Source organism: Anomaloglossus baeobatrachus, chromosome 5 (genome assembly GCF_048569485.1).
Source record: "Anomaloglossus baeobatrachus isolate aAnoBae1 chromosome 5, aAnoBae1.hap1, whole genome shotgun sequence".
Lineage (NCBI taxonomy): Eukaryota > Metazoa > Chordata > Amphibia > Anura > Aromobatidae > Anomaloglossus > Anomaloglossus baeobatrachus.
Window position 1 is genome coordinate 389,857,713 of NC_134357.1, and position 15,555 is coordinate 389,873,267.

General features: G+C 42.7%; 1 protein-coding gene across 1 annotated transcript; it reads right to left on the reverse strand.

The window, feature by feature from the left end:
* Positions 1-2,448: 2,448 nt before the first annotated feature.
* Positions 2,449-10,741, reverse strand: ARL5C (ARF like GTPase 5C). Its single transcript, XM_075350113.1, has 6 exons — positions 10,570-10,741; positions 8,332-8,392; positions 7,683-7,830; positions 6,330-6,413; positions 5,655-5,806; positions 2,449-3,453 (listed from the first exon to the last, which is right to left on the reverse strand). The coding sequence occupies exons 1-6, from the start codon at positions 10,613-10,615 to the stop codon at positions 3,405-3,407; spliced, it is 540 nt and encodes a 179-aa protein (XP_075206228.1). The 5' UTR covers positions 10,616-10,741; the 3' UTR covers positions 2,449-3,404.
* Positions 10,742-15,555: the final 4,814 nt, after the last annotated feature.

Below are 15,555 nucleotides of genomic sequence, written 5' to 3' on the forward strand. Positions count from 1 at the left end.
GGAAATCTGTTGTTAAAACAACATGGTAAAAATGAAATTATTTTTTGTTCACTGCCCATAATAGTATAAAATTTTGTGACACACCTGTGGTGTCAATATACTAACTGCACCCCTGGATTAATTCAATGATGGCTGCAGTTTGGAAAATCCAGTCACTTGTGGGGGTGGGGGTACTGCTGTTCTGGCAACCCACGGGCTCTGCCATTGTGACATGGCACCCGCAAACCATTCCAACTAAATCTGCACTCCAATATGGCACTCCTTCCCTTGTTCATTTTGTGCCTCAAAAGTAGTTTTCAACCCCATATATGGGACTAGCATACTCAGGAGAAATTGTATAATAAATTGTATGGTTCATTATCTCCTATTAACCTAGTGAATTAGAAAAATTTGGCGTTAATGCAACATTTTTGTGGTTACAAATTATTTTTTTGTTTTCACAGCTCAATGTCAGAAAAATTCTGTGAAGCCACTGGGGAATAAAGGTGCTCACCAACCATCTAGATAAATTCCTTAAGGGGTCTATTTTCCAAAATGAGGTCACTTGTGGGGGAGCTCCACTGTTTAGGCACCTCAGGGGGTTTTCTTCAAATGCGACATGGCATCTGCTTATGATTCCAGCTAACTTTGCTTTCAAAAATTCAAATGGCGCTCCTTCCTTTCCAAGCCCTGCACAAACAATTGATTTCCATCACATATGAGGTATCTGCGTACTCAGGAGAAATTGCACAATACATTTTATGCTGCATTTTTTTCCTTATACCCTTGTGAAAATGCAAAATCTTATGGCTAAATAATATTTTTATGTAAAAAAGTTAAATTTTCATTTTTTCCTTCCTCATTGCTTTGGTTCCTGTGAAGAACCTACAGAGTTAATAAACTTTTTGGATGTGGTTTTGAGCAGTTTGAGGGGTGCAGTTTTTAGAATGGTGCCACTTTTGGGTATTTTCTGTCATTTAGGCCTCTCAAAGTCACTTCAAATGTGATGTGGTCCCTACAAAATGGTTTTCTACATTTTGTTGGAACAATGAGAAATTGCTGATGAACTTTGAACTTCATAATTTTGTTTAAAAAATTGCTCTGGTGTAAAGTAGACATGTGGGAAATGTTATTTAGTACCTGTTTTGTGTGACATAAGTCTCGGATTTATGGGCATAAAATGTCAAAGTTTGAAAATGGCTATATTTTCAACATTTTTGCCAAATTTCTGAAATTTTCACAAATAAAGGTAAAAAATATCGGCTTAAATTTACAACTATCATGAAGTACAATATATCACGAAAAACCAATGTCAGAATCACCGCGATCTGTTGAAGCGTTCCAGAGTTATAAACCAGTGTCAAAGTGACACTGGTCAGAATCATAAAAAATGGCCTGGTCATGAAGGTGTTTTCAGGCCCGTGGGTGAAGGGGTTAAACACGCAGTGCTGGTCAGTTTTTGCAGCGCAAGAAAAGAAGCGCAATGGCAGGTGATTTATATAAATCCCATCCACTTTGCCGAACTGTAAGACTATGTGCCCACGGGACAATGTACCCGCGGATATTTCCGCAGGTTTGTCTTCAGGTTTACCGCAGCTGCTCCCCGGAATCCGCAACTTTCCATTGCTGCAGCTTACATGCATTTTTGTTGCGGTAAACCTGCGGGACAAGTGCGGAAATACCTGTGGAATTCCCGCCCTGTATCTCCATAGTGGAAGAGCGGGAATTCCGCAGATATTTCCGCATGAATAATTGACATGCAGTTACGTGCGACTGCGGGAAATCCGCAGCATTTTCCGCAGCCGCACATACCGCACCATTGATACAGCACTCCCTAAATCCCATAGGATAATATGGGGAGTGTCTCTACTTGTGTAAACCTGCGGATTTATCGAGAAAATCCAGATAAATCCGCAGGTTTTCTGCAGCAAAATCCATGAGTACGTTGTCCGTGGGCACATAGCCTTAGAGGCTGCAAAAATACACCACGTCAAAAGCTCATCGTGGGAAAGTAGCCTAAAAACCTCCACCGGAACAATGAATAAATATGGATACACATTCCTACACGTGAAAAACAAATTATCAAGATGATTAATCAAGCTCCAGTGCCTAACTGTGGCCACAATGGCAGAATTCTCTCCACTTCTATAGACTCCTTAGAATTTGTGACGTTACATCAAAACTGTATGTACACACACACAAGTGGGACAAAAGCTCCGCTGTCTCGCAATGTGTCACATGATCGGCGTGATAATTAAGAACTGCAAGACTGTACTTGAAATCCTCAGCTCTCTCATGTCTTTGCGTAACCTTCAGACCAGCTTTGTTTGACCTAAAGTTACATCAGTACAGAATATGCAGTCGCGGCAAGACAAAGGGTAACGCCCTTAAACTATGCACAAACTTTTTTTCTTCTGTCTCCAGTCATGCAGTCGAGTCCCCGAATAATAAAAAAAATATCACAGATGGTATAAGAAGAAAACATTGTTTAATACTCCCGGACTGAGGCCCCGTGTGCAGACAATGCCAGCACACTGCACAGTCAGGCACAGAAAGGGTTAATACTATACAAAACAATTTCCCCCCTTCATACCGGGGTTCATAGCACCGATGAAATGTCTTGATACAAGTGAACATCCTTCCTTCTTCGAGATGTCTCAGACTTAAAGAGTTAATGCAAAGAAAGGATAAAGTTGTCATGACGTACAAAATAAATATACTTTTCACATGGAGGGGAAATATATATACAGAGTGACGGGATTGTAACCTATTGCCCATCCAGGGGGGTCCGTGATGCTTGATGCGTTTAAGACCTGTCAACATGAAAGGTACATATTTAAAAAAAAAAAATGCAGCCATTATAGAGTTAATATAAAAAAAATAAAATAACACATGGTGCAGCTGTGGTTACTCTCATTAGAACCAGATGTAAATTCTTGTTCCTCTTAAAGCAAACATGGGTCGTTTCATAACAGAAAATGCTCCGTAGGCAGAACAGTCTTGGAGAAAGCTGAGGTAGTCAAACAGGAGTTACAAAAATATACACATAGCTGGAGGAAAATGTTCAAGATCCCCAGGATCTAAGCGGGAGCCGCAAGACTAAATCCACATTGTTTTGCAAGTTTCATGCATAGACTGTAGTGTGCGTGGCAGGTCGGAAACATATCCTTCTTCTCGGTCCCTCTACCATTGTACTATGAAATGAAATCTTGAGTTCTTGTAGATTCAAAGTTAACTTGATGCCATTTTTATTCCTCCCCCTTGGCCTGAGTCATGCACAATCCACGTCATGATGTCTACAGCTGCTTCTCTTTTTATATAAAATAAACCAAAAAAGAATGTCTGTATAAAAAAGACAATTTGTACAAAAGTAATACGAAAAGTGTCCAGCGTATGTAAAATAAATATAAAGGCTCCCATCAAAGTCAGTTTGCGGTAACTTGAGACTTCAGCCAGTCTAATCCAGCAGGCAGCCTGTGGAGGATATGCAAACAAAATCAGTCATTAACGTCAAGAGGGGGACACGTAATCTACAGCAAAATTAGCAGATCTCAGGGTTTTGCAATAGTCACAAGTTATAGATTCTGTAGGGGACAAGTTCTGGGGAACTTCTTCACTTCTTCCTATTGAGTGTCACACTAGGTTTGCCAGATATAAAAGGAAAGCTACCTATCCTTTGTCATGATGCCTATGAGATAGTGGGGAACAGGGGTACCTAATCTGTCCCTCAATCTGGGGGGAGGCATATGTTATCCCTAATCTCAGGGATACTCTTAATGGTAGAGATGCCTGGGTCTCCTTCATGGCCCTGCTCCTGAACAGTCCTGTCTGATTCCCCCTCCCCCCTGGGAGGGATGGGACCTGAGTGTGATGAAACCCACAGATAAAGACTATGGAAAACCAAACCTCTGTCAAACAACACGCATAATGATTGATTGCTCTCAGTGAGAGAAACAAAGTTATAATCTTGTAGTTCTGATACCTTATAATGGCTAACAAAAATAGTAATGTTTATTTTTGTTAGCCATTAAAATGGTATCAGAACTACAAGATTATAACTTTGTTTCTCTCACTGAGCGCAATCAATTATTTTTGAACTGGCTAACATGGTACCAAAACTTTTTTTCTTTGAACACCACACACACAGGATAAGACAATAAAAAAATTCAGGAGAAAAACAAGCGCAGGAAGGAAGCAACAAGACAACAGGGGGGTAAACTGCACAACCGCACCAAGGAATGAACATAACTTTCACCAAACAGTAGGATGGAGTGTTGGAATCTGCAATTTTAACAGAGGCCAACGCCGCCATGACAGTTGGCGAAGTTTGTGCAAAACCTTGGGAACGTCCTTAGAAAATTGCCTTCTCGCATTGACTGAGAAACAAGCGCCTTGCCTGGAAGACTTCTGACTATGGCCAACTATCGTGAGAGATGGGCCTGACGAGGCGTTGATCCTCTTTTTTTCTTGTTGTCATAAATCTGTTCATCAGAAGCTATTTTTCTGCCCCCCCCTATACTAGAAAGGTCTTAACGGGCTGGTTGTAATCTATGCCTGTGCAATCAGGAACTTGTCACGAGACTTTTGATTTTATCAAGGTTCTTGCGACTTTGTTTCCCATAAGAAAAACTGAAATTGTGCGAGTTAAAGTAATGCTACAATTTTGTGGCAAGTTGCAGGCTACTGACTCCATGGTCACCAAGCCCCAGCTTTAGGAAATGACTACTCTGAATTCTCATTCCTACATTGTTTCAGTGACTCCTGGGATTCAGATTTTGTTCCTTCTCTACAAATCAGCACAAGTCTCAGAACAAAGTGGGGATAGTTGGAACAACACATTCTAGAAATTCTTTAGGATTTCTAAAAAACACTAAGTGGAAAGAACAACATGATGGGACAGTAAATATTTTATGGCACAAGGTTTATGAGAATCTACACAAGATGGGCTTTCAGAGGAATTCTCCAGTACTAAGGCTAATGCCTATGTCATATGCACATATCATAGCCACATTTTAGAGTATATGTAGGGGTGGGGGCCACAACTGAACCCAGACTATTCCACTAAACCAAATGTCAATTGTAAAAAATTAGAAAAAGAAAATATATATATATATTATTACTTTTTTTCTTTTCAATCAACATTTGGTTTAGTAGAATAGTCTCTCTCATATATATATGTGTGTAACATTTTGGCATATACTCCTTACTATGGCCACATGTGATTACACAAAAGAAAGGCAATGCTTTGTTACAACTGAGACCCTGTAACTCTACGCGTCATGTCTGTACCCCATGTCAGTCTGCCAAACATGCGGTAGTCAACAAAGGTAGCTTTATAACAAAAAGGACCTGAACGATGGCCGAGGTGCAACACTCCCTTTATCTGCATGGCAACTATGGTAAAAATTCAGACTTCGCCATTAGGGATGATTGAATACCTCAAATATGTGGCTTCGCAAATATCCGACGAGTAGGTCGCCGCTATGCGAATATTCAATGCGCGATGTAAGTCTATGGGAAGCCCGAATAGTTGTTATTCGGGTTTCCCATAGACTTATATTGTGCATCGAATATTCGCGAATAGTCGAATAGCGGCGACCTATTTGGCAAATATTCGCGAAGCCGAATAATTGAGGTATTCGATCATCCCTATTCGCCATCATAAATGGCCTTACCCTTCTCCAGTAAGTGCACAGCAACCCTGAATGTGCCAGGCTCTGTCTTTGATAGCGCTAAGTGCCAACATGGCAGAGATCTCCGAGGCGGACATGGAATCCTTCACATCCTGTTTGTTAGCAAAGATTAATACGGCTGCGTTCTGCAGGTCCTGTGTGGAGAAGAACAATTGTTAAAAAGCAGGAAAAAAACAGCTGAAGGGAATTTTTCCACATTTACCTTTGTAAACGTATGTGCATACTGAGTTGTTTTTTTAAAGGAGGTTTTTGGGGAAGAAACTCGCCAAATCCTCCATAAAAACCTGGAGGTTCTGCACCAAAAAGTCTCCCATGTGCAAATACCCTTCCTCTTCATCACAGATGCTTGAATTAATGATTTCTTTTGTGTGGGTCATTTTGGAAGAGTGTCTGTATGTGCTTAGTCTGTGCAAAACTGCAGACACAAACCATTCATTCATTAGGGGTCTGTAGGACGCATTAATGAATAACTACAATGACAGCCTGCTCTTGTTTGGGCTGCTGCTTCATTTATTTTTAACCTGGCATTGAAAGAGTGGGGGGCAGGGGTCTCCTCGTCTCCCTGTGGGGAGTCCCTCGTCATTCGTTACAACCTACTTATCCAGTAACCCTGAAGACCCAGCATAAAATCCATAAGAAAGTGGGAGGATGACTCACCTCATGTGCCAGCATCTTGTACAGCTCATCTCGCGTCTCTGGCAAACGTTCTCGATCAGTGCTGTCAATCACCAGGATGACAAACTGAGGAAAAAGAAAAGCCGAAATGAAACACAAAGGCTATCAGAATGGAGGCCATTACAATATAGAAAATCGTGTGCATTACTGTACATCGTTCCTACAGAAACCACTAGCCCGGCAGCCAATTCTAAAAATGATATTACCGTAAAGATGACAATGCTAAAATGTGCTTCTCAAATGTGGCTCATTTTAAGGGGCCTCTAATAACATTTGTGCCACATCTACCAATAGAAGCACAAAGGAGATGCCCTGTCTCCAGCTGTCCCTATCACCATTGTGCAGCTGCGATCAATACTATAGGTGATACTGACGTGGCATCCATCAGTCCCTTGCCAGGTTTTATGCACCCATCCTATTAAATGTAATTGGAGGCATGCATGATATTTTCTGGGTTTGCACAATACTTGGCAGGCGGCCATAGGACTCCATGTCAGTAGAGTCTCTCACATGCCACATGATGTGGTGTAAGGCCCTAAGTAAACCCTTTAACTATGCTGATGACATGCAGGGCTCATAGAAGATCAAGGCCTTCTTCTCACACTGCAGTATGATGACAAGACGATGGTCCATAGGGTGGTCATAAAGCCTCAGTTCCACATGTGTTTTGCACAGTCGAGAGCAATCTGATAAAACATCGGACTGCACTCGCATTAGTACAAAACTATGGGGCCAGTGTCCATCTGCGATTGATTTCTCATGCCACGTCAGCATGAGAAAAGAATCCCAGCATGCTGCGTTTGGCAGCAAGTCTCGCATCACACAAGCCCATACAAGTCTATGGGTGGGTGTGTGTGTGTGTGTGAAACATCGCACTGCATTCACATGTCATCAGAGTGCAGTGCGATATATGCAGAGATAGGCCACAGAGGAGAGGGAGAAAGTGCTCCCCCTTCTTCTCCGCAGCTCTGATCCGATTGAAAGATCAAATCACAGTCACATGACCCTCGGCTGACGCTCACAGCAGAGGGTTATTAGCATATTGCTTCCGATGCACTCGCATCAGAATCTATGCCAATTGGAACCGAGGCCTAAGGGTCATAAAACAGCCGTTGCCTGCATGGCAGGAGCTGAGCACGTGATACCTCCTGCAGATTATTTTTCCTAATACCCCGGCAGCTAAGGGACGACATTCCAATAACCCTCAGTATTTGTTAGTTTGGTCATTTCCACATTTACTATTGAAAGGAATGAAAATCCTATAGGAGCAGCTCACTGACCGCTGGATGTTGGTCTATCAAAACATATTTCTAAGGAGTGTGCCGGATCTCCTACCTCAGTATTGGAGTAGTAACTGTTCCATGTTGCTCGAAGGGTCTCCTGCCCCCCGATATCCCACATCAGGAAGTGCGTGTTCCGCATGACAATCTCTTCTACGTTGCTGCCAATAGTGGGCGCTGTATGAACCACTTCATTCATAAGACTGGAAGAGAGAAGCAATAGTTTTCTAGAGTCGGCCTAGATAAAGGAGCTCTTGTACTGTACTGATAAGCCCACAATGGAAATCTATCACTCAGTGTTACCGGTGCTATAGGGGGTTCCATATTGAGATCATTTATGTCCTACTTATTGTTGGAGGAGGGCATGTCGGCCATGGTGCACCTATCTTGTCAAAGGTCAACAGTCCGCAAACTGTAGAAACCTAACTGGCAGCATGTACTGAGGCTGTCCGGGCATACTGCAGGTTGGGGATCACTGCTGGGGAAAAGTGTATATTCACCATTCAGTTTTACTGAATTGTACAAAGAATAGACCTTTGTAGGACGACAACAGGCCGATAAAAAGATCATACAGCGCAGTGAAGGTCACTACTGATCACAAGCTGCTGCTTTCACACCCTGTCAAGTGCCATCTCCTAACTGGACAAGTGACTGTCATTTCCTCTATTGTCCCTGGACCATCTGCTGGGGGAGGGAATACTCACAATTGGTACAGGATGGTGGTCTTCCCAGCATTGTCCAGCCCAACAATGATGACTTTGTGCTCTGTGGAAATGAGACAAGAAGTGGTTATGGTCCATCTACACAGCATGGAGCAGGAGACGTGGCCTGTGTTATTTAGTCTTATGCACATTGATGTAGCCAACCTTCACTAACCATAGTGCCAGCCATAAATGCCGTACCAGCGGTGAGGCATACCACATAACACAGACAGGTGAGGAGACCTATGCCACAGGATATAAATCACCGCCATTAGATTTAGTCATACGCTCTGCATGGAAGACTGACAAACAAGACTCCTTCCTCCCCTTGAGACAGATGTGGAGAGAATGGAATGTGAGCTATGTCTGAACTCCGAGAACATCCAGGGCCGAGAGGGAGAGAAACTTGCCAAGAACAGAACAAAACTCTCCCAACAGGCGCCCCCTCCCCTCTTCTATGGTAGAAAAACACCAGGGCATCAATCCTATTCACACCCAGCAGAGTGCAGATAATAGCCTGAAGCCGGAGGCCTCAATACACATAGAAAGGGGAGAGGTGAAGTCACTGGAGGGGCACAAAGGCCGGAAGACACAGGGCTCACCAGGACATTGGGGATGTGGCCGCCTGCTCTGTGTGCCGAGGGGCCCAGCGTATACAATACAGCCACAATCACCTCCCAAACAGATATAGGAGGTCCAGCGAGGGTACGGTTACGGGGTTCACCTCAATATTAGGGCTAAAATGCAATGATTGCTGGAAAGATGCAGCAGATTATAATGATTTTATCACTAACCATAATCTGAGGCCGCAGATCATATGGGACATGATCAGATTAGGTGAAAGGATGGTGAAGTCATGGACATTACACCATGGCTTAAACAACATGGAAGGTGACAAGGTCCAGTGTAACCGTGATGACTATTATTACTCTAGGGGGTTACAGTCATAACCATGTAATGATAGCAAACGGCAGGGAGAACTACAAGTCTCAGCAATAATCTATGTAGAGGAGAAAAATAGTATCCACAAACCAAATCCCGTCAGTAGGAGAGCACATCAGTAGCATAAATAAATATATACATACACACGTTCTATACATATATACATACATACACACACACTATATATATGTACATAGACACACTATATACACAAACATCATGGATATGTACATAGACACACATATATATATATATATATATATATATATAAAATGTACATAGGCGCACTATATACATACTCATACACACACACACGCACACATATTCTACATACACACAGTATATACGTACTCATACACACACACACATACACATTCTACATACACACACTATACACGTACTCATACACACACACACACACATATACACACAGTATATACGTACTCATACACACACACACATATATTCTACATACACACACATATTCTACATACACACTATATACATACTCATACACACACACGCACACATATTCTACATACACACAGTATATACGTACTCATACACACACACACACATACACATTCTACATACACACACTATACACGTACTCATACACACACACACACACATATACACACAGTATATACGTACTCATACACACACACATATATTCTACATACACACACATATTCTACATACACACTATATACGTACTCATACACACACACACACACACTATATATGTATTCATACATACACACACACACACACACATACACTATATACGTACTCATACACACACACACTATATACGTACTCATATACACACACACACACACTATATACGTACTCATACACACACACACACACACACACATACGTACACACACACACACACATACGTACTCATACACACACATACACTATATACGTACTCATACACACACACACACACTATATACGTACTCATATACACACACACACACACTATATACGTACTCATATACACACACACACACTATATACGTACTCATATACACACACACTATATACGTACTCATACACACACACACTATATACGTACTCATATACACACACACACACACACACACACACACACACACACACACACACTATATACGTACTCATACACACACACACACAGCCGAGTATATTAGCCCCAAGTACCTCTCGCTCCGCTAACAGAGCCGTCAATCCCTATTAAGGGATAATCCGGGATTTCCCGCAGAGCACAGTGTGGATTACAGTCTCCAATAGGTGAATTTCTCTTCTTACCTTTGTTCCCAAAGATGCTCATGAGTCTAGTAAACAGTTGCCCCATCGTTGTACTTCAAAGGATAATCCAGCCGAGTGATCGATGCAGGGGCGCAGCCTGTCGTCTGTCGCGATGTGATCCTCGGGCGCTGACGATTCGGTCGAATACAGCGATCTGTTCTTCAGAGTATTTAAACTGCAGTGACGTAATCGGAAGCCCCGCCTACCAGAACGTTCCGGGGGAGTCCCCGTGACGTCAGTGCCTGGGTAAGAGCTCGGGGCGGGCCCGAGATGCGGGCTGTATCAGGAAGGGCCGGGCTGGTGACGTCACACTGACGAGCTGCTGCTGCCTTCCTCCCTTTAGTGGAGTTGCCTCGTGAGGCCAGGCTGTACTTTCTTTACTGTGACCCACGGAGAATTATAGCGAAGTTCTCACACCAGGGGCCAATGTGGATCTATTATAGGGAATATACCTGGGCATTATTGATTGGGACAATACACTACACTAATATAAATGATAGTGTAAATGTAGCTTGGCGCAGGGCGACAGTTTTACGTTTCTTTGCCCGTCACCTTACATGACAGAGGGGGTCCTGGCTCGGTGTGTGGACTCGTGTGACTGAGGTGGTACAATCTTCCAGGCCGCATGCTGCTGATGGCTTCGGCCGGCTAGGACCAGATATTAGCCAATTTATCGAGGGAGACCGCCTTATTTTACTGCACAACCACTTGCTGGCCCCTATATACAGCATATAGCGGGTGCACAGCGTGTACGGGTCTTCTGTGACACTGAGTATCTCTACACACAGTCTCTTCACACTGCCTCCAATAACGCCACTTGCTTCACCACCGCCCAGCTTAGCACCACACTACGGTCCGTGATGGTCAACTTTTCCACCCATGGTTCCAAGTCTTATCTGCCTCCTAGAGGACTGATTTTCCAACATGGCCGCCCTTAGCCTCTAGCTTCTTGGTACTTAAGGAATCACGTCGTTTGAGGTTTCCATTCTGTCCTGGCCTGTTACCTTTTCTGAGTTGTAATTCCTGGCCGTACGGATAGGCACCTGTCCCACCTCCTCTCGGTACACTGTTCTTCTGTCAGTTACTCTATCTCTTCTTCTCTAACTCAGGATCATGCTATCCCCTCAGTCTCAATAACCTCACGTCATGCGGCTCTGCCTTAGGTCTGATTCTGTGTCAGGCTGAGCCCTATCTGACATTCTCACAGGAAACAGTCCCTATCCCAGCACTCAGCCCCTCCCACTTTGGGCTGGTCCCAAACATTAGCTGTTCCTTGCCCTAACGTTGGCATAACACAATTCAACATTACATTTTACATATCATCAGAATAACGAACAACATAATACATGGGCAGTATGTGTCCACCTTCTTACATAAATGGACCTTTATTCTGGAATTCCATCATATTTTCACATGGTCATTTTTTGGTCTGGACATAAAATAATGCTAAAAAATGAAAGATTCCTATTAAAATTACACGATTTATTTGATATGCATTAAAAATATGGTCAGGATCCACCCATCCTTGGGGCATCACCCTTATTTTCTGGCCTCCTAACAAAACTTAAAAAGGAGAGGAAACGCGTTGTCACCATGCTGTGGGATTTAACTCCTTAAGGGAAGAACCCATCCATTTTTGTAGTTCCCTAGTTATCATGCATTGACATTTGGGCATCTTTCAGGGAGAGGTCTGGTTTTGTACATTTACTATAGGTCTTATGTGACCCATGTGGAGTAATGAACTTAGTAAGTATGACATAGTGTGGATTCTCTTGATCCAGCCATATTGCACACGTTCCACGGGGTTTAGTGACTATGACCAGATGCCAATTGACTGATCCTGGCTATTGATAAATTAAGCATTGTGCTTTGCATTAAGCGGTTATATATTTTAAAATCAAACAAACGCTTCTTGCTGTTGATTATTCTTTTATCATTTGTTTAATCGGTACAGATACACAGGCTGTTTAGTGTCATATAGGGCCGATTTAGGGAGGTAGTAGGGTTAGCCTACATAGAGCCGAGGGGCTATTTTACGCTTTAAATTAGGGTCAACCTTCACGGTCAGGTAGGGCACATCCCGTATGACAGGAATTGTATACATTATAATCATTTGTTGTACCGCGCTCCAATCTCAGTGACACATTTCCAACCTTTCTCACTAGTACACATTTTTATTGGAAAGTTGTATTTTTGTATACCATATTTTTAATGGATATCAAATAAATATTGTCATTTTAATAGGAATTTTTCATTTGTGAGCACAATTCATTGAATTCCTTCCTCACCTATTTGAGTTAACCATAAAATAAGCTGCTCATAAACCTTGTAAAGTATATCTAGGCTCGGCTCCCGTCACCTGTGTGCCAGCAGCACCATCTGTAAGGGGACACCAGCTATACCTTTCCTGACATCGCCCCTGTAACCATACCAGTGACTGAGCGTCCGCTGTCCCATGTATAGAGATGAGCAGATCCATTCTCGGGACTCCGGTCCAGCGTCCAGGTCAGTGATACCTAGTCACTACACGGGAGGTTGGTGACTGTCTTATCTTCTATCATCCCTAGTGTAGCTTTTGATCAGCTGGGACTGGTACAATGTCATCTGTGTGTCACTCTGCACAGATGACGTTGCGCCTTAGATTAGTCTCTCCATCGCCTGTCTCTGCGTATATCGGACTACAGTCTTGTGTTTCAGAAATAGAAAAAAAACAATACTGGTCCCGGAATAAAATCCAGAAACCTTTATTCAACTGATAAAATACATAAAAAAATGCGTCCATGGTACAGAGCATAGGCTAGGTGGAAGGCAACATGTTTCTGGCCTTCGTGGTGGTCCTTAGTCAATGCCTGTCATGTTGCCTTGCTCCTAACCTATGCTCTGTACCAGAGAAGCATTTTTTGGGTTTATTTTATCTGTTGAATAATAAAAATAATATTTATTAATTTATATAGCGCCATTGATTAAACAGCGCTTTACATACATCGGCGATGTGACACTGTCCCCATTGGGGCTGAACAATCTAGAGTCCCTATCTGTATGTTTTTGGAGTGTAGGAGGAAACTGGAGTACCCGGAGGAAACCCACACAAACACGGGGAGAACATACAAACTCCTTGCAGATGTTGTCCTTGGGGGATTTGAACCCAGGATCCCAGCTCTGCAAGACTGCACTGCTAACCACTGAGCCACTGTGCTGCCCATAGACGTTTTTGGTTATTATTTATTTTTTTTATATTATTCCGGGACAAGTGTTATTTTTTCTATTTGCTGGAGTCTTTTCCGTGCACTATATGGGTGAGCTGATTCAAGTTTTTTCTCGTTTAGTCTTATGTTTCACATGCCCCTATAGACTTTTATGGGTGCCCGTGATCAGAGAACACGCTGCCATTTTTTCCTCAGTCCCATTAGAGCGGAGGAATAATTTGCAGATCTGACCTGCATCATTGACTAACATTGATCCAACTGCAATGTGAGATTTTCTCTCATTGCTCACCTCCATATCATATGCCACTGTGATCGAGCCCTTAAGGAAAGCAAATCTTGATTTCCTGAACAGAGTGGGAAATTGAGAAGACATAATTCTAGGAAATTCCCAGTGTATATCCGCTCAGGAAAGCCTCTGTGTTACATCATCTGTAATTATGATAATTAAGTAGGGCGAGTATCTATATGGGCAGGCACACGGGTTTAATTATTGTGGTGCAGAATCTGCTTTATCTCGCATATCTCCTGTTTTTGTTACCTCCATAGACAAGTACATGCTTAGTGAGTGCATTTTATAAGTTGCGCTTTAAAAGGAACCTGGCAGCTGAAAATGCTGCCTGTGTATCGGGCATCATGCATCACTCACTGGCTAGGTTTTAGTCAGGTATGCTTGACTCTGAAATGTCACAAGCAAGCTGGTCCCCAGTGGTATCGTCCGCTGCCCTGGTGTGACAGGTCTTTCGCTATACAAGTCTTTTGCTATACACACACGCAGGGAGAGACCTGTCACTCAAAGAGAGCTGGTGGTGAGAAGCTGCCAGGAACCCACCGGTCCAACTAGTCTCCCATGTGGCTTGATGTCTGACGACTTTTAAAGTATTTTTCCCTCTGAAATGCCATAGTGGTGCTTCAGAGTCAAACATACCTGGCGGAAATCATGCAGCCAATATCTGATCCCTTCTGCCCGCTGCTTGTTCAGCTTGTGTCCGCTGTCGGGTTCCCTTTAAAATCAAATAGCCAAAATTTCAAGTTATATCCTATCCATAGGATAGGGAATAGCTTACTAATCAATGGAACTAACTGCTGAGTCATCCCTAGATTTGGGCTCTGCAGCACGGTCTTGAACGTTGCAGAGTTGTACATTCGCAACCTCTATTCCATTCATTATCTATGTGTCTGCTGGAAATAGCTCTGTTTGCTGCCCAAATCTGGGCTAGTGGTGCCCCCTTCAATAGAGAAATTATGTAGCCTGCACAGTATATAAAGTGGGTGAAATAAGTATTGAACATGTCACCAATTTTCTAAGTAAATATATTTCTAAAGGTGCTATTCACATGAATTTCTCAACAGATGTCGGTAACAACCCATCCAATCCACACAAGTGAAGAAATCAAACCATGGATGTCTATAAATTAAGTTATGTATAAAGAGAAATGACCCGAATATTTTAGCATTCGCTCATCACTGTTGGTATGGTGTTTTTGGGGTTATATGCTGTGCCTTCTGGCCTTCAAACATGGTGTGTTTTATGGCATGCAAAGAGTTTAATTTTGGCCTTATTTGACCAGACTATATTATCCCAGTATTTCACAGTCTTGTCTAAATGTTGTTGCGCAAACTTTAAACGCACTTGAATATGCTTTTTGTTCAGCAGTGGAGTCTTGCGTGGTGCGCGTGCATACAGGCCATGGAGATTAAGTGCATTTCTTATTGTTTTCTTTAAAACAATTGTACCAACGCATTCCAGGTCTGTCTGTAGCTTTCAACAGATGGTCCTTGG

What these genes read in the sequence shown, in the direction of transcription:
- ARL5C (XM_075350113.1), bottom strand. Translation starts at nt 10,615, where the DNA reads ATGGGGCAACTGTTTACTAGACTCATGAGCATCTTTGGGAACAAAG. An exon ending in GAGCATCTTTGGGAACAAAG is followed by an intron (nt 8,393 to 10,569) that starts GTAAGAAGAGAA and finishes TCATTTCCACAG; the next exon opens with AGCACAAAGTCATCATTGTT. An exon ending in ACAAGATGCTGGCACATGAG is followed by an intron (nt 5,807 to 6,329) that starts GTGAGTCATCCT and finishes TTCTCCACACAG; the next exon opens with GACCTGCAGAACGCAGCCGT.